Here is a 24,525-nt window from a genome sequence, read left to right on the forward strand (position 1 = left end):
TAACACTTCAGCAATTTAGGTCACCTGATGTTCAAATGACAAAGTATCAGCCAGTGGTTATTCAGTTCATCAAACTTTGTGGAACATAAAATGACAACACTGCATGCAGACATCTTCAGAATATGCCACCCAACAGCCTAATAATGACACACACACTTATCCGTCAAAACTGTGCTGGTATTTAACAATGCATCTTGGCAACATTAACATACATGTACATCAATAATTAAAGAGCTAAATAGGGCTAAGTTAATTACCTACTGGCTAGTTTGAACTTACATTGCAGTCTTTCCTAATTGAGAGGAAGCAGCTTTGTTAGAAAGCAGGTCATACATGAGCTTCTATAGATTGATTTCTGAATGTTTCATGTAGATTGTCAGCATCATAACTAGTACATAATATAGTTGTGGCGTGTTAAAGTATTTTGTGGGGTTATAATCCTTTACCATGTAACACTGACACATATCTACATTGTGCACTGAGACGAACAGCTCATACGTGCAGAATGCAATGTCTCTGCCCAATAAGCCATATTCAACATCTGTGGACGTCTTGCCAGGTGTTTTTTTTTTTTTTTTTTGAGTAGTGGTAAAAGACTGCGAGAAGGACTTTCTGTTAGATTTCCAAGGGTGAAAATTCTGAGCTCCACCCTCAGACTACTTTACAATGGCTTATCCTCATAATTCATTCCAACACAAACAATCAGCAGGTTATTTCGGGGCTCCGGGGGAAGATTAAAGATTTATCATCTAAAATCAGTTTATAGCTCTAAGAAGAACACTTCTGAGTTCACCAAACCAACAAATCAAGAAAAAACCGCCAACATTTCAGCACTCTGTTACTCGCAAAATCCTGAGACTTCCAAGGAATCAATATACAAATACTCCACTTAATGGAACCTGCATTTGTTATTTTGCCATAATTGTGAATGCTTCACCTTCACACCACTTTCAAAACTTCATAAATCCATTTTCTCACAAATCACCATGCAGGTACGTAACAATAGTTTTCAGCCTTAGCACGTACCGAAGTAGATGTCACTGTGCACTACCATCTTATCAAGACTCCTTTGTTAATGCATATGCTTGTTACTTTGCCAAGTTTGAAAAGTTGAGAAGTATCTTTTTCACATGCATATATGTATGGATTACAACTTGCCTTATACTGGTTTCCTTCATGCATAAAGTTGAACTCCATAGTATAAGTGAAAAACTCTCGAGTACAATGTTAAGGAACAATCAAATATATAAAATGCTAGTTAAGTGGTCCTCAACAATGTGGGACTGCCTCAACAGCAACATGATTGTTGTCAATGGCTTGTTGTCATCCAACCTGACCCAAGCCCCACAAAACACCATTCAGTACATAATCCAACTCCCATACTATGTCAAGATTATATTATTTGTACATATAAAATCATGATGAAATAATTGACCTCAAAATATCCATCCACTTTCTGTTTCATACACTTGCCATTTATATTTTTCGGATTATTAAATTGACATACTTTTCTGATAACTGATAATTGATATATCATCATCAATACCACTGTTATTTTAATTTTTATGCCAAATTTCAGATGTCAGTTGCACTAAGGAATGCACCATTTACAAAGTGAGGACGGGGACATTGAAAGTCATTTTAGAAATAATTTCTATTGATCTAATGCACTGTAAAAGTTATTCGTTGTGATCTCTTAACAAATAATTATGTTGAGATAAAGGTGTATCAAATTTGCAAGTGTAGGACTAGCTGTAGTGTCAGTATTAAACTTTGTAGGCCTAAGCATGTTGGAGGACCTGATTAACGTGGTAGCATTCCCTCGCAAAAATAAGAGAAAGAATAATTAATTTAATGTTGTCAAGTTCCTGTCATGAATAAATTACTCACAGGCCTCAATGGTGACTGATGTCCTTTAACGCAGTTCTTGGTGTCGGACAAGACCATAACACATTCACCAAACACCCACTTCTCGCACCAACTGGTTTGTTGGCAGGTTACTAAGGGGTGGGGTCTAAAGCGGAAGTCCAAATCAGTAGCCAATCAGCAGATAGCGGGTAAAAGTGGCGGGAGGTCTTTGCTCGATCGTTGATTGCGTCTCTTGGACAGTCCTTAGACAAGAGCTGATGTGCATATGTATCACTTACATGATTCGGAAAAATATGAAAGATGCACGAAAATTACGTCTGACTACCTCTTTTTCCCAGCACCCAGCTCTTTCCTTTGGTCTTTGTCAACCTTAATCCCAAGTGCAACTCCATCATCCATGAATCAAATGCCTGCTTCAGCTAATTCATTGGTATAAAACAGCCTTTCTACAAAAGACCTAACCTCCGGATTGAACAGATTATACGACTTTACACTTATTTCTGGGTAGATATTTAGCCGAAAGTGAAGTCGACGTTTACCGGAAATCGAATGTTCAAACAAACGGGGTGCACATGGGAATGCGGAGATGTTAAGCCAATCACAAGACACCGTGGGACGACGAAGGAAGCGTATCCAATTTTTGTGAACGGTGTGTTTCCTCTTAGTTAAATGAACACCTGCTTATTTGCGTATATTTGCCTCAACCAAGTGATTTCCCTTATTTTTTTTAATTTGACTTTAATTTTTGTACAATAGTTTTACACAGGCTTACGAAAACTCGACAAACATCCTAGACACAGGTACCCTTCCTCTTTCCTCATGTGAAGACTATAGAATGTGCAATTTTCGTAAACGTTTTTAACAGTACACCCACAACTATAACCTAATCATTTTAAAGTTGAATGATGACGTTACAAGTTTTATCGTTAAAATAGAATGTCTAATTCAATTTTATGTGATCTTTAACTTTCATAACTAATGTAGAGTGATTCCAGCTTGTTGGGTTAGTTAATCACGCACAGAAATCGAACTCAAGTCAGGACAAAATTACTTGTACTGATTTAGAGTGTTGGCCATCTCAGGTCTGTTAAATTAGATACACGATAAGTGTCTGAGGTGCGAGGCGTCAGAACTCTGGTACTACAGCTCGGAAGAAAAGCTAATTTATTGATAATGTCCACTTATAAAGTATTCAAGCAATTGTCGTAAAATATACATAGCACACATCTGCCATTAGAAATCTCTTGATTCATGCATATTCATAGCTCAGAATTGCCTCAGACGTCAAAACTCTGATAACCGATTTGGCATGTCCACCTGAGATCTGTAAAATCATCTTTACACTCATTGTCACGGGGGTGTAGCAATATAGATAAGAAGTGAACAGGATTAAATATGGTGAACATGACTGGTCTGTTCTTGCACTTCTAAGCCACCACGAATATACTGACCAAAAATACCTATGTCATGGACATTTTAACTGAGTATGCGTGCAAAGTATTGTTTAACTTAGGGTAAAAGTGTAAATTTTGTTGCTAAGTAGTTAAAGTGCTTTTCATACTTTTACTTCTTTGTATTTTATATGATATGATAAAGTATATGGCATATAGGGTGGCTGGACTTGAGGGAATGTGCAAAGCAGTAGGAAAAACAGTATTCTGTATCTTTCAGAATGGACACCTCTGTCATTGAATGACATGCAATAGTTAATGTTATGTTAAAATTTATGAATGTAATCTGCAGGTAACCTTGTCTGTGATGATGAAACTTGAAAGTGATACAGCCTGGTAAGCTTGCAGAGATGGAAGATTGGAAGAATTCGCTTTCAGGGGGTACAACTCCTACCAGATCCTGTGGGGAAATTCTTGTGCCTGAGACACCAAGGTAAACCAGAGTGTCTTGGATTTGTTACATTGGCTCTGCCAGTACACTTTCAGTAGGACAAATAAAGGCCTTAAAATGATACTTTTGATGACATCACTTAGGTGTTTCTGATAAGAAATTAATTAAACTTCACAAAACTCTTTTAAGTTGTCCTATAAGTTGGATGATTTCAATCAATATCAAGCCAGATGTGTCACTCCAAAAGCTAAACTTTTGTGGAAAACTGTTAAATTAAGCATATTGTTACTAAACTACTTTGAAAATGTTTATGGCATTTGTACAGAGCTGATCATCTAGGCATTGTTTTCCTTCCTTTTCAGTCCTGTATTTAATGGAATCCATCAGAGCAAGATGAAAACATCCCCTCACTTTGGTGCCCATAGTAGAAAACCCCTGTATTTTGAGGAAATAAGTGGAAAATTTAATGCAGATACTGAGCAGAAAGGGAAAGCTGCAGCCTCCAAAGAAATGAAAAGACAGTCTGCTTTTGAGAGGCTAAGAGCCATTCGTCAGAAGAAGAATCAAAAATCCCAGAAATCTGAAAGACCCATCACTTACAGCTCATGGCCTTCTGAGTCAGAGTCTGATACAGATTCTGATCACAACTCACCATTTTCAACACAACATGTGAGAAATGATCGAAGACGAATTGGTGGTAAAAGTGAAATGCCAGAAACACTTCACAGAAGTGTGTTGGAGAATAGAAAAGGGAGTAGCACCTCAATAGACAGTCCATTTTTGCCTTTAAGGAAGCGCATTAAAATCAGGCACCCTGAAGCTTCAGGAAGTAGCCAGGTTAATCCCTTAGATAATAACACTAATAGTAGGTGTCCACCTGAAACTGATTGTGGCAAACTGGATGCCTCAAGCACAACAAAAGTTACCTCTCCTTGTCCCGATTTTATGTCTGCACGACAAGTCATGGAGGGCAGTGGCGTGGAAGAGGTAGCATTAAGCTCTTTCATAAGAGATAAAGACTCTGGAAAACTTTCATATCATAAAAGTCGGAATAAAGTTAAGGGTAAAGGGAAGTCTGCAAAGAAAGATCTGCCTACAGCAGAAAAAAGTCCCCAGAGTCATCTTGTGAAATGGTTACATCGCTGTGAAGATGATAGCTCAGAGGATTCTGATGTGGAGATTTTATCAGGATCACTGAATCACAGTAGACACAAACATTCTACAATACAACCCAAATCCAGCAAAGCAACAGATCTACAAGTTCATACCAAGAAATTCTACAAAAATACAGCTGAATGCAAAGGTTCAGTCAACACAAAAACGAGAACAAATACCTCGAGGGAGCAACCCATGAAATCAACTTTTCGGAGTCAAGCAGGTTATATTTTAGATACTTCTCTTGTTTTATTACAGTATATGTTGAAGGCGCAAATAATTGTACTTCTTTTGTAGGTTAAAGAGGACATGACTTGTATATTTCTTGTATCAATACAGGAGTTTTGAATGCTGTAGGCTTAAATATCAGTACTTAAAGACAAGTTAGGAAAGAAAATTGTGTTTATCTGTACTTGCACAAGGATAATATGATACGATCAGGATTCAGTCTTAGGGCAGACTGTTTTCCGAACTGTTACTCAAGAACGCTTATGTGACCAATCATAGTCATTGATATTGCAAATATGTTTATTATTATACACAATTAATTTGTGTATAATAATACTCAGTTGTAAGTCAAAGTCGCCAAATTCATGGTTTAATTGGTAAAATCAGTGTAATCTAGTCCTGAATTTTTATCAGTGAACCACAAGATAAAATATCATTTCAATGAGAAATATTCCATTAAAAACTAGGACGAAATCAGTCAAGCAATATTAATAAAAACACCCCATAAATATAACATACATGTATCTGTGTTTTACTTGTTCTTGAAACGTTATCAAATATGTACTTTCAAAAACTAGAATATCATAATTTGAACTGTGAAAAAAATGGATTATTGCATAAAACCTGAAATTATCGAGGGTGACCTTTTTAGCCCACCGTACTTTGTAGGTTATGTCGTAGTGTCGGAGTGTAATAACAGGGAAAGCAGTGTTAAACAAAATGTTAGGGGCGGTATCTTTATAGGTAATGCTGTTATTGAGATCAGTGTTTGCACACATGTACATGTAGAGCACAATAACACGAGGGGAATATTCCATAGGTGATTCGGTGTGTACATATTTAATACTGTAAATGACTGAATTCCTGATGTAATGTGTTCTGTATTAGAATCATGTTAAACAAAATGTTATGGGTGATATCTAAAAAAAAACTGCATTTATTGAGCTCAAGGTTTGCACACATGTAGAGCACAATAACACAAGAGGGATATTCCATCGTTGATAGGGTATGTGAATATTAAATACTGAAAATTACCTAATTCCTGACTTAGTGTGTTGTGTATTAGAATCAAAGCTAAACAAAATGTTAGGGGTGGTATCTCAAAAAGTATATCATGTTTTGATGTACGGTAAATGACCTAAAGTTTCGCATGTGAGTTACTGTTGTTTACTCTCACATGATCTGAGTTGGCACAAGATGACAGAAAAGAGTGATTAGTCCAGAGCTGTTATCGCATTAGGAGTTCGCACAACACCATCACTGGCTTTATACATAAAATATTTTATGATTTCCTATACACAGTTTTGCCCACACGTGATTTACGTGTCGCCAGCGACAGATTATTGTTTTGCTTTTTGCCAGCAAAAATCATGTGATCGATGGATAGACGTGGAAATGTCGCGTCCTGTGATTGTAAGTGGCTTGTATCTGCGTGCAGATCAATCCAATCTGTATGACTAAAATTTCATCCTAGGGGGCTTGATTAAATATAAAGTATTTTTAGTATTCATGTTTACGAAATATGGGCAGAAGTCGACAGTCTTTCAGATTATGCCAAAATGTTGTGCAGTGCACATATTAATGTTATTATGATCAAAATTGAGGAAGACATGAACTGTTGGTGGTAGGAGCATAGACTAACTGCTCAGTGAAGCATGAGCTTATTTATTACATTCTTGAACTGTCAGCATAATACCCTGACCACCCCCGATGCTCACCCACGACGCCCAGTCAGTAAGAACCACAATCAATGCAATGAATCATGGGATACACTTTCTGAGTCCCAGGGTGAAACTTTATGTCATTTACCGTAAGTTTTACATGCATGTAAAGCCCAAGGACACAAGGGCAATGTTCCATCCCAGATGCTCTGTGTGCATATTAATTACCATAATTTATCAAATTCACAATTTGTGTGCTTTATATATTGAGCTGAAGTTTTGTATTCATGTGTCTCCTACCGGTGAGTTATTTGCTTGATCTAAATCTAAGTTTGAAAGTGCACTATGATAGAAAAAATACATAAAACTTAGTTTGAATTGCTTGAACCAAACATTTGCAGTCATTCTCCACTGTAGTCTGTTCAAATGTTAGCTAGTGATTCTAGACCTGTTTTTACAGTTGTTCAGATCCTAGCAGTTTTTAGAGTTTTAGCCCTCTGAAAATCAAATAAAGGTGAAAAAAAATTTTGTTTTTATCTACATATATTTTATAATGTTTAGAAAATGGAATTTAATAGTTTTACTTTTTTGCTTTTAATTAGCTGTTACAGTGGAGAGTGATGAAGATGCAGTTTTGGTTGTCAATCAAGTGGAGACAGATGAGACTATGGCTCGAAGATTACAGGAAGAGATGGATCGAGAGTTTGCCTTATCCCTGGCGCAAACAAACTCCCCTCACCGTCCTGAACTTCACCCTCAGGGGCGTGTCAGATCTGGTCCTGTCACCTCAGGTAGCCTGTCACACAGACTCACTCCCCTCACCGTTCTGAACTTCACCCTCAGGGGCGTGTCAGATCTGGTCCTGTCACCTCAGGTAGCCTGTCACACAAACAAACTCCCCTCACCGTCCTGAACTTCATCCTCAGGGGCGTGTCAGATCTGGTCCTGTCACCTCAGGTAGCCCATCACACAAACAAACTCCCCTCACCGTCCTGAACTTCATCCTCAGGGGCGTGTCAGATCTGGTCCTGTCACCTCAGGTAGCTTGTCACACAGACTCACTCCCCTCACCGTCCTGAACTTCACCCTCAGGGGCGTGTCAGATCTGGTCCTGTCACCTCAGGTAGCTTGTCACACAGACTCACTCCCCTCACCGTCCTGAACTTCACCCTCAGGGGCGTGTCAGATCTGGTCCTGTCACCTCAGGTAGCCTGTCACGTAGACTCACTCCACTCACCATCCTGTACTTCACCCTCAAGGGCGTGTCAGATCTGGCCCTGTCACCTTAGATAGCCTGTCACGAAGACTCACTCCCCTCACCATCCTGTACTTCACCCTCAAGGGCGTGTCAGATGCCGTCTAGTCTCCTCAGGTGGCCTGTCACACAGACCCACTCCCCTCACCATCCTGTACTTCACCATCACGGGTGTGTCAAATCTGGTTGTGTCACTTCAGGTAGCCTGTCACAAACTCACTCCACTAAACATCCTGAACTTCATATCATAATGTGTCAAATGCGGTCCTGTCACCTCAGGTAGCTTGTCACAGTGTCACTCCCCTCACCGTCCTGTACTTCACCATGATGGTTGTGTCAGATCTGGTCCTGTCACCTCAGGTAGCCTGTCACACAGACTCACTCCCCTCACCGTCCTGTACTTCACCATGATGGTTGTGTCAGATCTGGTCCTGTCACCTCAGGTAGCCTGTCACGTAGACTCACTCCACTCACCGTCCTGTACTTCACCCTCAGGGGCGTGTCAGATCTGGTCCTGTCACCTCAGGTAGCTTGTCACGTAGACTCACTCCCCTCACCGTCCTGAACTTCACCCTCAGGGGCGTGTCAGATCTGGTCCTGTCACCTCAGATAGCCTGTCACACAGACTCACTCCCCTCACCATCCTGAACTTCACCATGATGGTTGTGTCAGATCTGGTCCTGTCACCTCAGGTAGCCTGTCACACAGACTCACTCCCCTCACCGTCCTGTACTTCACCTTCATGGTTATGTCAGATGCGGTCCTGTCACCTCAGGTAGCCTGTCATATAGAGTCACTCCCCTCACCATCCTGTACTTCACCCTCATGGGTGTGTCAAATGCGGTCCTGTCACCTCAGGTAGCCTGTCACGCAGACTCACTCCCCTCACCATCCTGTACTTCACCATCACGAGTGTGTCAGATGATGTCCTGTCACCTCAGGTAGCCTGTCACAAAACTAATGTGATAATGAGAACATCCATAATCAAATAGGCATTTTAAATGAGCTATAAACTAAAAAAACATAAACCTCAAATACTGCTGTGATACCAAGAATGTTACTTCAAGTTGGTTTATTGTCAACAACAGCGCGGAAATTTTTTAAAATTATCTTTGCTCTTATCTTGTTTTTAATGGTATCATCATCTTCAGTTTTTCTGATTTTCTGTAACTGGGTGAATGTGATATCTTTGCAGGGTTTGGTGGACGTATGCAGCCATCTTCAGAAGACTCTGATAGTGAAGAGAACCCTTTTCTACTGGTAAGTCCTGTTTCTCAGGAATTATAATATCTATTTTTCCTGTTGAAGACATGTTTATATGATCGAAAAGCCTTTGAAAAACAGGAAAATCATAAAAATATCTGAAGCAGACAAAATATAAATGTTGACTTTCAGTTTTACTTTTTTTCCATTTTTTGGATATTTTAGCATCGGCTCACCCATAAAACAAAAATAAAATTGGTGTCATCTATAGACACAGACCAGCTTTAAAGGACCAGTCATGCGAAAGCGATATGCAGTGCAGAAAAATTAATAAATACATGAAAACAAAGGATGTCAGTGGGGCGCTGAACTTGAAAGTTGTGAAAAGTTTAAATGAAAGCCAGTGTAAATGAATCAGTTGTGTAATTTGGTTAATGGAGAGATTTTCATCTTCTTTTGCCACAGTGTGGCTGCAAAATAATTCCAAAGTGGTGTTAAGCTATTATCATTCATTCATCTTTTTCTGCTTATAATTTATTTATTTATTTGATTGTTTTTTTTAAACTGTACTTCATTTATATGATATCAGCCAGCATGATGATAAGAGGAAACCAAGCAGAAACCCATGACCATTTGCAGGTTGCTGCTTATAATTGACACTATTGATCTATGTTCATTCTCACAATGAGAGTAATTGAATCCATTTGCAGGGATGTCCATTTATGCCCGCAGGAAACTGGGCGGAAAGGCATTATGGTAAGTTTTGATATGACCATCGATCAATCACAGTGCGTGTATGTTTACAGTACACACACTTGTACTAATCTGTTTAAATCTACTTTAAATCTGCCGCATGTTGGCAGGATATTCTGAACGCATTATTCTGTGCAGACTGATAAAATTGTACTTTTTGTGGAGTCCTGAAATTGGCCAGTTGGACCAAACCAATGTAGTTTTGTGACCAAAAACTTAACTACAACTGTATATCATTTGCACTGACAGTTCCTCTTTTGAGGAAAGGTTGAGGAATTATGGTACCAGGTAGTTGTTTCTGATGAAGAAGTTTCCTAATTACAGTGCAAAGCTTTTTGACTTGTGACGTGGATATGACACTGTATGAGACTGTCAAACTAAGAATTCTATACGTGGTACAGAAGCTTATCAGTAATATTTGGCAAATTTATTATGGTATAAAACACTTTAGTAATGATTTTTTTAAAGCTCTGTGCAGTTACACAACAGCAAGAATTTTTTACGGACACAGATCTTTTCATGAAAAGAAAAATGTGTACATGCTGAATTGAAACAGAATTGGTAAATTGCTTACCCTTAGCTAATAAAATGAGCTTTAGCTAGCTTGTTTTCTTGTGTATGTCATAATGTAGAAATCAGTTCTACATGGGAAAAGAAGTTTTACTTTTCATGTTTCAACCCTCTTCTAAATTCAAGTAGTGCCTCTAATTTAGGGCTCTGAACATTGCCATGCGCACCCATGATTTGCCAGTTCCATTTGTTTGTGGCCTGTCTGACATTGTTACTTTTGATGCCAATTTCAGCTCTAATGACTGGAGGTGGGAATGTGCTGGGCATGGGAAGTAATTGGACACCTGAGGTAAGAATGTGTTGGCTGAGTTGTATGAGGAGAGAAGAAAGTCGTAATAGCCGTGATGACACTCATATTTGCCAAAGTCACAGATTTTCTGCATGGAGAGATGCATGGCTGGTTACATGTCATCACACATGTGGATAACGGATGACTGCCTTCTCCAAGAATTGTAGGCTACAGCATTTATATGATGGTGTAGAAGTTTAAAAACCTATCAGTGAAACACGCGACTGGCATACCCCTATCTGTGACAGTCTAGTCCAACAAGATACATAATAATAATAATAATAATGGCTTTATTTCAAGAGGGTAAAATACAGTGCGTATACTCAGTCAACACTGGGTCGATCTACCCTGAGGCCCTCAAACACAAACGATTTGAAACAATATGTTACATGACATATGCGTTGGAAAACATGGTAATGTGGATTGTAAAATTTGGATTCCACTTGCAACAAGATTTTGAAAACAATATGTGTATAGATGTAGTGGCAAATTAAATCAACACAAAGTACTTAAACAGTGAAATAATAATAAAATCAAGTGTGAATTTTGCCACCATAACTATCCCCATGGAATGGAAAAGATATGTTAGTGGGAGACGGCCCATTACCTACCCCTACCTATTCCTTCCAGAAGTTGGAATCTCATGATACACATCTTGATCATCTTTATAAGTGTGGTTAGGTGATGATTTGATCCCAGTATTTGTTGAAAAGCTGGTTAAACCTTAAAACAACTAACTCTTTCAACATGTGATACATGTCTATAGTTGGTCATAATAAGTGGATATTTGGTGATGTGATGTTGCAGGGTCCGCGGAGGCGATCAACCCGGCAATCCCGTGGAGGTCGCAGGGGTCAGGCAGGACGCATGGGACGACGCAATGCTGTGATTGGTTTGAACAGTCCAGGTGTCAGTGGAGAAGACTATGAGGTTAGAGACATGAAATTAATGTCAGTAAAATGATGACACAGGAATTGTGTAGGCATAAACATGCTCCGACCACCCAAACCCCACCCCAATTCCAATCACAGGTAAAAATTTGGAAAAAGACACATTTTAAAAAGACAAAACATTTAATAACAGTGGTGGACATTCATGGCTGTATCATTGATTTTTGATATTAGTGGTAGTCTCAAGGTAAGTCGACGTTTGCATGTTTATTTCTAATTTTTGACTTAGCTAATTAATGTACTTCAAATTTCTTCAAATATTTTTTTAACTCAGCTTTGTGAGCCAGACAGTTTTTTTTTTGGCCAGTAAGTATAGTTACTGGTGTTTTATTTAGTTCTACCAAGTACATCTAAGTGTAGTATTATAAAACTTTATTCACTTATAAGCAATGAAATTATAATAGACTTCTATTTTTGACAATAGCAGTAACAACAATAAGGTAAGAAAATAGCCTAAAGCTGGGCCTGGTTGTGTAATTATCTTTTGCTGGTTTACTTGACAGGCTTTGCTGAACCTTGCTGAAAGTCTGGGAGATGTCAAACCAAAGGGACTTACAAAGAGCCAGATTAATTGTCTACCTGTGAAGAAGTTTGTGCCCTCATCAGGGGAGAGTGCCCAGAATCTGGAGTGCCTGGTGTGCATGTGCGAGTTCCAGAAGAGTGAAGATGTACGCATTCTCACTTGTTTCCATGACTTCCATGCTGGGTGTATTGACAAGTGGCTGAAGGTAGGTCAACCAGTTTTCATGGTTTGTACTACATGCAGGGTCCATTTTTCATGGGTAGGTCCCTTGACCCTGACCTTATTTAATCTGTGATCCCCCAGCTGCCATTTCGGTAATGTTACTGCTGCTCCCGACATGTGAATTACATGTATTTGAGAGAAAGACACCAACAGTACTTACCTAATGAGGAGGCCTCCTTGGTCAAGGGGTTAGCATGGCAGCGAGGCGAAATGACCCACAAGCCTCTCACCAATGCAGTCGCTATGAGTTCAAGTCCAGGCGATGCTGGCTTCCTCTCTGGCCATACATGGAAAAGTCTGTTAGCAACCTGTGGATGGTCGTGGGTTTCTCCTGGGCTCTACCCGGTTTCCTCCCACCATAATTCTGGCCGCCATCATATAAGTGAAATATTCTCGAGTACGGCATAAAACACCAATCAAATAAACAAAGAAATACTTACTTATGTTGGGGTCAAGTTAGCATTTTGTTTATATCAGAGTACAGTGTGATATATGTTTGAGTGAGTGAGTCATACATGTACTAGCTGAAAAAGGCATGGCAAACGGTTTCATAATTTTTTGGTTTCTCCTGAACAAAAAAACTTCAAACATCCATCACCCATAGGAAAACTATATGATGTGTGTTTATTATATTTTTGGGGTTGGCACTCTTCTCTTCTTCATCCATACACCTGACTGCCAAGTGATAAGTAAAGAAAATTCTTGAGTATACATTTAGCATTACATGCCAGTGAAATAAGAAAAAGGGACATTCAATTTAGCCTTTTGTAACAGCCTGCCCTTTGCTATGTTGTTTGTGCTGAGGTCAGGAAAGTTTCAAATGGCTGTCTTTCTTATTTCGATGTTGTCATTTCAGAATAACAACACGTGTCCTATTTGTCGGGTAGAAGTCCAGCTCCATTGATGTATCCAGCCTTCTGCTAGCCTGACACCCATGAGATCCCAGATTCCAGACCAACCACCAGTGACTTGTTCAGACACTGTCAGTCAAATCCAGTGGAAATTGAGCGATGCATTTCAAGCTCAAAACATGAACTATTATTATGTGTAACTTCTCTGTGTAGTCTACATCATTGATCAGATCTCTCTTTATCTATGCAAATGAGTCTTATCCATGCAGTAACAATGCTCAATGTAAGGGAATATTTCACTGCATCCTAAACTAATCACCCATTCAGTTGTCCACACCTAAGTTTAGCAGAACAAATTTTAAAAACCTGTGAAATTATTTTTGTAAATTTAATCAATTTTCAATATCAGTTGGAAACATACTAAGATAGGTTTATATCTATCTATTAAATACACCAACAGAATGGAAATAGCAGGGCAGCAATGTTACCCTTGATTATCCAAATGATTTTTGTCCTACATAAATTTTTAAAAGTCGAAAAATTATGATTTCTATGACGCAAACATTTTTTTCTTGTAAAGGTGACAGTGGTTGGTCAATTAGTTACTGGCGTATGAACCTAGGGGATCACAAAGTCATCACTTCTGGCCATATTCTGTGTTTGAAAAATATGAACTGCATGTAACTTCCTTTCAAGCTGTAAATCAGACCATTGTCATTTCAGTTTGCCTACAACATATCAACATCAGAAAGGCAGGAATGAGTAACTAACTACTGTACTTGGGCCCATGTTGGTTCCTCATAGATTTTATTTCTTCTGAATCTTAAACAAGGGCTTCCAGAATCTGGAAATCTGAAAAGCTTACCACTGTTGTAAAAGACAAAAATTTCTTGAGTATAGCATTTAAGACTGATCCAGTAAATAAACACATCTTGTGTCACCCAAAGATCCAGCAAAAACTATTTGTCGGAAGTTTGTAGCTGAAACTATTCCAAACAGTTTCTTTCCGCAACCATTCTAATTGCATGGGAGATTCTGAAATGAAACAAGGAACACATTGCCTTTCAATATTTATCACGTACATTTGGATACCTACATAGACAACACTAAATGTTTTTACACAATATATTGCATTCAATTTAGTTAAACTCTAATAACCTTGTGGACATCAGTTTGTATCTAAAACATTCATATTCATGTTGTTAAAAGGTTACTCACCCATGTGTGATTGTATATATTCAGTGTAAGTTTCATTTGTGTAATTCTTGTGGAATCATTCAGTACTGGACTGTCAATATTATGATTTCAAAGTACATGTACTAAAATAGTAGTAGCGGGTGGTATGTAACTTTGGTTTGGAGATTTACAAATTGGGTTTAAACTTATTTAAGCCTTATGAGCAGTGTTGAAGCTGAATGTGGGAACTGGCAACTATGTGCTAGGGGCCATTTCTAAATGAAATCAAAAGACCATGTAACCATGCTCAGTTTTTGGTAGGCCTACTGGAAGTTTAAATTTAAAAATTTTTGTCTCCAAGAGGCTGTACTGGAGATTTTTGGCAACAAGTCCATATTCACCAATCAGATCAAATTTTCTGTATCTACCAAGAACACTGATAGCTCAAACTATTGTCTTTCGGTAAATAAAAAATTCTTACTTGTACTACTGACAGTATTAAAATTAATCTAAAATTTGAAAAAGTTCTAATTTCACCCAGATTATAAATTTGAGGAACTTTAATACCAGTTTTTAACAGCAACATGATCAGTGATGATGCTGATCTGTTGTGTCCTTATTTGGGCTATTCTATAAAAAATTTGATTGGATTTGTCTTGATTGATTTATTGATAAAAATCTCTGGTATAGTCTTTTTAAGATAACATTGATGGGGTGGTCAAAATTGTAATTATAATATGAATTGCTGGGGTAAAAAAAAGTTTGAAAGTCGTATTTCAATTTGACCATGTCAGAAATGGATTTGTGCAATCGGCCGTAGGGAAATGTGTAATGAGGAGTTCTGCTCATCTTGTGCTGTCTTTAGCACAATATCAGATAGGGAAATAAATCAGTCAGATAACATTGCATGTCTGAAATGTTGAAATCCAGCATCATACAGCTGGGTACTGTTTGCAAATGATTGTACTCCTATGTACTGATATTTAGTAATACCCGGGGTGATATTTATCAGTAAATAAGACTGGGTGTTGAATGTTGTATACACCTACCGTAAGTCTTGTAAAATTTGGGACAGATATTAATAGAGTTGAAAAGTAGAATATTACATTTCTTTACCAGTAAAGATACGAGTATGAGTTCATTAGATTGTGTAACCATGTGAAAAAAAAAAGAAACTCAGTATTCCTGCTAGAATTATATATATATTGGCTAAAATGAACAGACTTAGAAGAAATAGAGTATCATGAAATGATATTAGTGGGTGTGTGTAAATACAAATATACTGCTGCTGTAGAACAGTGTCAAAATTGGGGATAATGTAAGTGTGATTTGGTATTCCTTGTAGATACAATGAAGTCCAGAGATACTGTCTCTCATGAGCACTTGATTAAAAATCATCAGACATACAAGTTGATAGTTCAGTCCTAGCCTTGGACTGCTCAGCTGTTTTTTTTTCTTTTTAATCTGTGTGTAATAAGGGCTTGGCAGCCATTGTTTGACTCTTTATGTGGTCTTACACGAAGTTTGTTGAAGATTTATGTGTAGCTGTTTCTCGAATCTACCATTGCCTTCTATCAAGTGGCATACACAATTGGGCTCATTCATCTGGTGAAAATTAAGTCAGGAGGTTATTTAACAACAGCCAATGGTTATGCTGGATACTTCAATTTCCTGCACCATTGACACACATCATCATAATATGAGTGATATTTGGCAGTGAATCAAATAAATTCAGTCTGATTCATCAAGGTTTCGATTGAGGCATATTCTTTATAGATTGATTAACACCTTCTACCTCCATAATCAGTGTTTTTTTTTAAGTTGCTTGATTAGCATTCAGAATTACTCTTCAAATGTTGTACAAGACAGGCCAACATATACGTATTGTTGTATTTAATTGGGCATGAAGACTAATGCTAAACAGAAAAATAAACTCCATTTGGTTCTATATGTACATGTACTTTAATTCAGTGAGCTAATTGATCTCGCTCCTTGTTTAACATTCTGACATTTACCTTGTTGAATTAATTTGTACACAACTTTCCTCACAAATAAGATAAAATAAAAGTCCATTTGGTGAGGTCCCTTCAGATGTGTTTATTTTATTTTTGTGTGTACAAATACTTTAATATGATTTTTTTATTATTATTATTAAATCAGACTGAAGAATGTATCGTGGATGTAGCAGAAGTGTGCAGGTTTTATGCTTGCAGGAGGCATAAAAAATATCAGGAGGCCATCTACCCAGTGCTTGTTCATTTTATAGCCCCATTTTGGCTTTCAAACGAGCTGTCGAACGCTTGTGGTGAAGTGAATCTGTAACAAAATATCAGTTACTGTTTAAAACTTCAACTGTCTACTAAACTCGGCAGCCCCAGTCATGGTCAAAGTTCAGATGGTAGATAGGCCTGCACAAGTTGGTTTTGACCTCCTCCTTATCAAATTGAACGGCAGACAGTATGAAGGTGTAATGCCAGGAACAAAAATGTAAGCAGTTAACGATTTAATACGTCTTAAACCTTCAAGTTGTCGGAAGTGAGATATACTAGGGTGTGGCGACAGGAGATCGTAAATGCAGGTTGGATCTGTGGAGGCACATGATTTATAATTGTTTAAAGAAGGTGTTTGACCCAATTTACAGTTGTCTCCCCTTAGTACAGGCTGTGAAAATGGCGACGTATAGGCAATAGTATACCGGTACTTCCGCATTGATTATATTACCCGCGACATAATTTGTGGTGCGAAAGACGAGAACATTAAGAGCTAACGGACTGGTTCTACTCCGGATTGCACTGTTGGCGTCTGGCATTTGCGAAATTGTTCGCTACATGTCGCAGTACGTAGTTATGTCTTCGAATAATACTCAATACAATATTAATAATGATGCTTTCACTGCAGAAAAAAAATGAAACACTCTTCTCTAATGCAGTCATTTAAAATTTGGGTCAACTAAAATTTGTGATTTTATGTTGCATAAACTGAATGACATTCTAAACATTACCTTTACATTTTTGTATCAATTTCGAGATACTTATGAATATGTACAGGTAGTCGTAAGTTCGAATGTGATTGACATGATTTGAGAAATTTCAGAATTCATTTTGTTTTGGAGTTTGAAGTGACGATCTTCTCAGAATACAGAATATGATATAGTTATGAATCTTATAGGCATTATACATAGCCGACCTTTTAGTGTAGAGTCCATTTTTTGATATTTGGCAATTGATATTCAGATCAACAGTGGCCATAACATATATATATATATATATATATATATATATATATATATATATGTTAGATACCAAAAAATTATACAAAGCGATTTTCCAGTTTCTGCTTTATGTTAATGAAAGGATGAATTAATCGACAGTAAAGAGCTATGGCTTAAATATGAGAACTTAATTATAGTGGGTCACATTTACAGCAGCTATTAAAATTAATGTATATGGCCTACATTGTTACAGGAGAGAATACACTTTCCCAGTAAAATGTGTATCTCGCTTGGCACCCGCTTTGTTTTTTAAAAAGAACACATTTGAAAAACATTGGTATCCTAAGTGACACAGATACTCTCCTTAGGCAGAGGGCCGTCGCCATAAGTCTGCGGGTACATGTAGGTTGGGATGGTCTGGCATGGAGAGACAATGACACAAAGTGATATATTAAATGTAAGAAAGCACATTTACATACATATAGCACCTTTATAATCATACAAGCATATGCTTTGAACATGTGTTTGTATATCTGTACATTTGTATCATTATGAACAACAATGTGAACATATGTATTTGATGCCAATATTTACAGTCATGTCAGTGGTTTCGTGCAGTGATATGGACTGGGAGATTTGAAACTACCAAGAGCTATAATTAACCAGTTAGGTTACTTAGCAATGGATGGACTTATGGTAAAACATCTCAACTATGGGGTGAGGAGGGCACTGTGCAATGGACTGGACCCAGAGATGGTTTCTGGACACAACTGGAAGATGCTGGCAGAAAAACTGGGCTACACATATGAGGAAATCATGGTATGTTGTTTGGTTTAAAATTGTCTTTGTTGTCACAAGGTGTTGGTCCTTGAATTTAACTGTGCAGTTGGAGACAATAAGAACAAATGTCCTCTGTTTGTATTTTCACGATTCCCTGTTTGCCTCCTTACCTCAGTGTCCTGTGCTTGTATCTTCACCATCCCCTGTTTACCATCTTACCTCAATGTCCTTTGGTTTCATCTTCACTTTCCCCTGTTTTGTCTCCTTACCTCAATGTCCTTTTTATTTGTATTTACACCGTCCTGTTTGCCACTTGCTTCAGTGTCCTGTGGTTGTATCTTCACTAGCTGTCATCTATTTGCCTACTTACCTCAATGTCTTCTGTTTGTATCTTCACTGTCTCAGGTGTGCCTCCTTACATCAGTGTTCTCTGTATCTCCCCTCTCCCCTGTTGCCTCCTTACCTCAGTGTCTTCTGTTTGTATCTTCACCATCTCCGGTGTGCCTCCTTACATCAGTGTTCTCTGTATCTCCCATCTCCCCTGTTGCCTCCTTACCTCAATGTCTTCTGTTTGTATCTTCACCGTCTCTGGTGTGCCTCCTTACATCAGTGTTCTCTGTATCTCCCCTCTCCCCTGTTGCCTCCTTACCTCAATGTCTTCTGTTTGTATTTTCACCGTCTCCGGTGTGCCTCCTTACATCAGTGTTCTCTGTATCTCCCCTCTCCCCTGTTGCCTCCTTACCTCAATGTCTTCTGTTTGTATCTTCACCGTCTCCGGTGTGCCTCCTTACATCAGTGTTCTCTGTATCTCCCCTCTCCCCTGTTGCCTCCTTACCTCAATGTCTTCTGTTTGTATCTTCACTGTCTCCGGTGTGCCTCCTTACATCAGTGTTCTCTGTATCTCCCCTCTCCACTGTTGCCTCCTTACCTCAATGTCTTCTGTTTGTATCTTCACCATCCCCGTTTGCCTTCTTACCTCAATGTTTTCTGTTAGTATCTTCACCATTCTCTCTTTGCCTCCTTACCTCAGTGTCCTCTGTATGTTCACTGGCCCCTCTTTGCCTCCTTACCTGAATGTCCTCTGTTTGTATCTTCACCATCCCCTGCTTACCTCCAAATCATCTCTTTTTCTCACCACTGCCATTTGATATTTCTCAAATTCACCACCACCAAATGTCTGTTCACCACATCCAACCACTGTTTATCAGGATGTGTTTGCCACAATATAGCTGCAACTTGCATTGGGAAATTATCATTCATTCTAGTCCTGTTCATGTCCAAATAAATTTATTTTATATTATATGAGGTTTATGCTTGTATACCTGATAGAACTAAATATTTTTGCTTGATATTTTTTGTGTGTAGGACATATATTTGTCAAGTTTAGGTATTTGGAAAGCGTTTTATTTTTGTGTAGATGAATGAAGGGTCTGTGATGCTGTAGCCTGAAGCAAACATGTATAATGACACGTGTCATTCAGGGGAAATTTTAATGTGGTAAAGTCAATGGACATGCGAGTTATTCAAGCATAACATGATTTTGTGGAAACACAAGATTTTGGGGTGAAAGAAAAAAATGTCACTAATATATATGCAAGTGATCAATTGCCAGTATCAACCAACCTCATTAACATAACTTGTTGAATTGTTCTAAACTTGAAACAGTGGGATGTAAATCACTGTCAGATTGAACAGCTTAGATCTGCCCACACTTTGAAATGACTAGCACTCTGGATTTTAAGGCTATATTCAGCATTCTTCACAACTCCAGTTTTTATTGCTGGTGTTTGATTGGATGTGTTCTCTTGTGGTGACGTATACACACAGTTGAGCCAATTCAGTTAAGCTCTATTTTTATCCTTGGAGGGCTGGGAAATTTGGCTTGCCTTATAAAGATATGTGACACAAGTTGTGAGGTGAAATCGTCAGCGTGGTTTGGCTCATTCTCATGTATTATTCCTGTTACTACCAGGCCCTAGAGGCCCGACAGACCGTCCATGGCTCCAACACACAGAAACTTCTTGAGGACTATGGTCTTAGACGAAACAGCACATTGCAGAACCTGTGTAATCAGCTGGAGGCTATGGACAGACAGGACTCTGTCCAGGTTGTGGAAGAGGCATTGCCAGGTATGGAGAAGCTAGCGTGCAATAACTTCGCAATGTTTCGGGGTATTAACCTAGTGTACTAGATTTTAAACATCAGTGGTAGACATTGATAATCTAAAATTCATAGTCACTGTTATGTGACAAGTAACTTATCAACTCTTTGCTCTTGGTACTACAGTGTACGTGTTCCAGTCTAATACTAATTACTGGTACATCCTACCGGTCATTTCACAATAATATATTTTACATATTACATATGTACATGTATATAAATATTTGAAAACCCTGTCATTTCAAGATGATGCCCTTAATATCTGACATGTATACATATTTTCGATTTTCTGTTACATTGTAGTTATTATCAAGGCCTGTCATTTCAAGATTTTACATTCAATGTGTTACTTGTATCCTTGTCTATGATTTTCTGTTACATCGTGGATGTTCAAAAGGCCTGTCATTACAACATGGCTCATTTATTATATGACATGTATATAATTTTCCCTTACATGGTAGTTGTTGGCAAAGGTCTGTCATATCAGGATTTTACATTCAGTAAGTTACTTGTATCCTTGTCTATAATTTTAGTGCTCCAAATACATATAATTCCAAGATAATACATTTAATGTATGACATGTCTATACGTGTAATTTTCTGTTGGTAGAACATGGTTGATGTTCACAAAGGCCTTTGAATATATAGATGATTACCTTTCATTTGGAGATAAGGCACTTAATGTACAACATGTACATACCAGTATATAATTTTTTGTGACATTGCAGATATTCGCAAGGCCTATGAGGATGAGATGAACCTTGAGATGATGCAGCGTGGCCAAGCACAAAAACCAGGGCCCTGTACTTGTAGCAGTGTTCACAGTTACCAGCGTCATTTGTCTGCTCCCACCCCAAACAACTTCCAGCATTTTTCTCAGTCTGACCATTGTTATGGCCCTTGTCAATCCAACATGGGTCAGGAATACAGTTCTTCTCTCTCCATGAATGACCATCACAGCAGGAGTAGGGTAAACAGTTCTCCTGGGGTGTGTTACTCGCCTGTTTCATCAGGCCCTAACTGTAACTGTCACTATACCAGACCTGCCCCTCAGCCAGCCAGGGTACCCCAGGGCAGCTGTGAGCATGGTGTCAGGAAAATCCAGAACATTTCCTGTCAGCCACCACCTGCGCAAAGGCCCAAGTTCCAAGCCATGGTGTCTGTGGAGGACAACAACGTGGCAAACTGCAGCATGGTAGTGAGACATTCTAACTCTCTGGTCCATGCCAGACAGGAGGACTTTCTGGAGACTCATTCACCTCCTATAAATGTGTCAGTGCTTAGAGAGCACCCCGTGCCCTTGGAGCAGGGCATCCTGCGTGCTATGCCATTCAGCGACTCTGTGCCTCCCCTGAAACAGGCTGTGGATATGGAGGTCGCTGCTGAGGAAGAGGTGTTCACCTCCAGTGATAGCTCAGGAAGTGCTAGCTCCAGCCTTGGCCCAGTGTTCCAGAATCCTACAGAAGTGCATAAAAAGCAGCCATCTTCTAGTGGTGGAGACGGCAACAGAAGGCGATCTCGTGTTGTAGGCATGGAGAGAAATAACCACCCAAATCAGGAGACTTCTGGAAGTGTTGAACGTGTCCGAACCACGAGTGTTGATCAACATGGGATGAACTCTGGACGGATAACCCGTAATAAATCATGCACCAGTACTCATTCAAAATGTAGGTTCTGTTGTGTCAACAAGAGTGGCCGTGAACGGAATCAGCAGGTTTGTCAAGCCCACAATGGTCACTCACAGCAAGCAGGATCACACAGTTCCTCCCATAACAACAGTATCCAGAGAATCCCTCCTGTCAGTCAATCAGTAGGTCAGCATTACCCTGAGCCGAATCCCGTCCCATACACTACCGTAGCAGGTACTCAAAAACCCATCCCTTCAACCAAAGTGAAACTTGCAGAGATCTGTAAAGGTAAGCAGACTGTGACAAAGATTGAAGTTGACAAGAAGTGTCAAAGAGTTGTGATTGTTGTGTTGACGATTTTGCCAAACAAACATTTCTCATTGTGGTTTGAACTTGAAAGGTGTTCACCAAATGGATTTTTTTTTTGACAACCATAATATATATTTCAGGTGGAAGATCGAATTAATAATTCAAATGGCACTCCTTGGCTTTTTGATTTGACTTGAAACAAACAGTAAAGGATAAATTTTAGATTATGGCAGAGCACTACATTCTGTAACTGTTTGTTGCACGTAAATTAATATTATAAATTTGCACTGATTTGAAGCAAAAATGTTGGTCAATATTAAGTTTTGGTATTTTGGAAGATGGTATTAATATTGTAATTAGCATGATTAGAGACAAATTACATGTGCTGTTAGTCATTTTATGATAACTTTAGCACCTGGCTCTAGTCTTGATGCCTATCGGGTTATTAATGCCAGGTATTCATCTCTTCCATGTTTTTTTATTTATTTATTTGATTGGTGTTTTATGCTGTAAAGAATATTTCACTTATAAGACAGCGGCCAGCATTATGGTGGCATAGCCTCAGGGAAACCCACAACCATCCGCAGGTTGCTGGCAGACCTTCCCACGGATGGCTGAACTTGAAATATAGCCACTGCACTGGTGAAAGGATTCTGGGAAATTGCACCTCGCTATGTGTGCAAACCACCTCAGCACGAACGTGCCCTTCCAAGTTGCATTACAGTGACTGATTCATGGGGCCCGACTTCAGTCCGAGGTGGGGCATACCAAAGATTGGCAATCTTGATCCGTCTCCTGGCTTGTGGCATCCGGGATCGTCCTGACACTGTTGTGATCCACTGGTAACCAAAATTGTTATGAATGCTAAATGTTAAACTTTTAACAAAGAGTCATCTCATGTTATTATGTTTGCAGGGTCTCGTAAAGTGAAAGTATTTGTGACATACGCAACTGATGGTGAACGGCACCAACAGCGTGTGGCTGACCTCAGTGACTGCCTGGAGAAGAATGGCTTCTCCAGCCACTTGGACATGAAGGAGAGAGATCAGATGATGGAGGACAGACTACGGTGGTATGACAGTCACTTCATGGCTGTGAGTACATTGTTTTACGGTTTTACTGCTTTATGTGTATTGTAGGAGACTTAGACAGCACACTGCCGAAACACTGTTAATCACTTGATACTCCCTCAACATATGTCAATATATAGCCATATTCATATGCATGCATATCCACATAGCAGATCTTCAAGTTATTAATAGAGTCAAATTGTTTTATAAGTTTGGGTCATGAATATTGTACTTATTCACTTAGAATTCCGTAAATATGACACTGCATTGATGTCCATTGTGGCCTTCAGCACTCCCAAGTTCAAGGTTTAAATTGTTCCTTTGTCTTAAGCTGTCTGTACAATTGGTTGTTGATTTCTGTTGTGACTGGTTGCTTCTTCTGAACTTGAAGTACTTGAATATGAATTATGAATTTCTGCTCAGATTATTTAACTGTGTATACATAGATCTGACTTCTATTTTGTTTACAGGCTGATTTTGTATTGCTGTGCGTTTCCCCTTTGTACAAACAGCAAACACAGAGCAGCAATAATGGATCTAGCCTAGACTGCAACCCACTTCAAGACCCTCTTCAGGACTCCATCCACACCACATACATTTACAAACTAATGCAGAGTGAGTTTGTCCGCCTCGGATCTCGTAATAAGCGCTTCATCCCCCTTGTGTTCCCTGGCGCAACCAGAGATGATGTGCCAACATGGCTGAGAAACACGCTGATCTACCAGTGGCCCAGTCAGTACAAGGACTTGCTGTGGATGCTGACCAAGCCCCAGGACAAAGTCAGCAACTCCATGGTTTAAGGTAGCACAAGGATTTGATGT

The 24,525-nt window shown here is 38.9% G+C and overlaps 2 protein-coding genes across 2 annotated transcripts; both read left to right on the top strand.

Moving 5' to 3' along the window:
- The first annotated feature begins 2,479 nt into the window (after positions 1–2,479).
- LOC135467729 (uncharacterized) lies at positions 2,480–16,635 on the top strand. Its single transcript, XM_064745553.1, has 10 exons — positions 2,480–2,518; positions 3,613–3,753; positions 4,074–5,089; positions 7,358–7,546; positions 9,206–9,270; positions 9,924–9,969; positions 10,770–10,825; positions 11,633–11,755; positions 12,279–12,503; positions 13,377–16,635. Exons 2-10 carry the CDS (start codon positions 3,671–3,673, stop codon positions 13,422–13,424), a joined length of 1,851 nt encoding a protein of 616 aa, XP_064601623.1. The 5' UTR covers positions 2,480–2,518; positions 3,613–3,670; the 3' UTR covers positions 13,425–16,635.
- Positions 16,636–17,223: 588 nt separating this feature from the next.
- LOC135468023 (uncharacterized) lies at positions 17,224–24,509 on the top strand. The gene is made up of 6 exons (XM_064746026.1): positions 17,224–17,383; positions 18,355–18,577; positions 20,511–20,667; positions 21,426–22,613; positions 23,550–23,728; positions 24,175–24,509. The coding sequence occupies exons 2-6, from the start codon at positions 18,440–18,442 to the stop codon at positions 24,502–24,504; spliced, it is 1,992 nt and encodes a 663-aa protein (XP_064602096.1). The 5' UTR covers positions 17,224–17,383; positions 18,355–18,439; the 3' UTR covers positions 24,505–24,509.
- Positions 24,510–24,525: the final 16 nt, after the last annotated feature.

Source organism: Liolophura sinensis, chromosome 6, assembly GCF_032854445.1.
Source record: "Liolophura sinensis isolate JHLJ2023 chromosome 6, CUHK_Ljap_v2, whole genome shotgun sequence".
Classification (NCBI taxonomy): Eukaryota; Metazoa; Mollusca; class Polyplacophora; order Chitonida; family Chitonidae; genus Liolophura; species Liolophura sinensis.

Excerpts from the sequence above, each read along its gene's own strand:
- LOC135467729 (XM_064745553.1), top strand. The coding sequence starts at position 3,671 with ATGGAAGATTGGAAGAATTCGCTTTCAGGGGGTACAACTCCTACCAGA. Across the intron at positions 9,271-9,923 it reads AAGAGAACCCTTTTCTACTG|GGATGTCCATTTATGCCCGC; the intron begins GTAAGTCCTGTT and ends ATCCATTTGCAG. Across the intron at positions 12,504-13,376 it reads GTATTGACAAGTGGCTGAAG|AATAACAACACGTGTCCTAT; the intron begins GTAGGTCAACCA and ends TTGTCATTTCAG.
- LOC135468023 (XM_064746026.1), top strand. The coding sequence starts at position 18,440 with ATGGATGGACTTATGGTAAAACATCTCAACTATGGGGTGAGGAGGGCA. Across the intron at positions 20,668-21,425 it reads TGTGGAAGAGGCATTGCCAG|ATATTCGCAAGGCCTATGAG; the intron begins GTATGGAGAAGC and ends GTGACATTGCAG. Across the intron at positions 22,614-23,549 it reads ACTTGCAGAGATCTGTAAAG|GGTCTCGTAAAGTGAAAGTA; the intron begins GTAAGCAGACTG and ends TTATGTTTGCAG.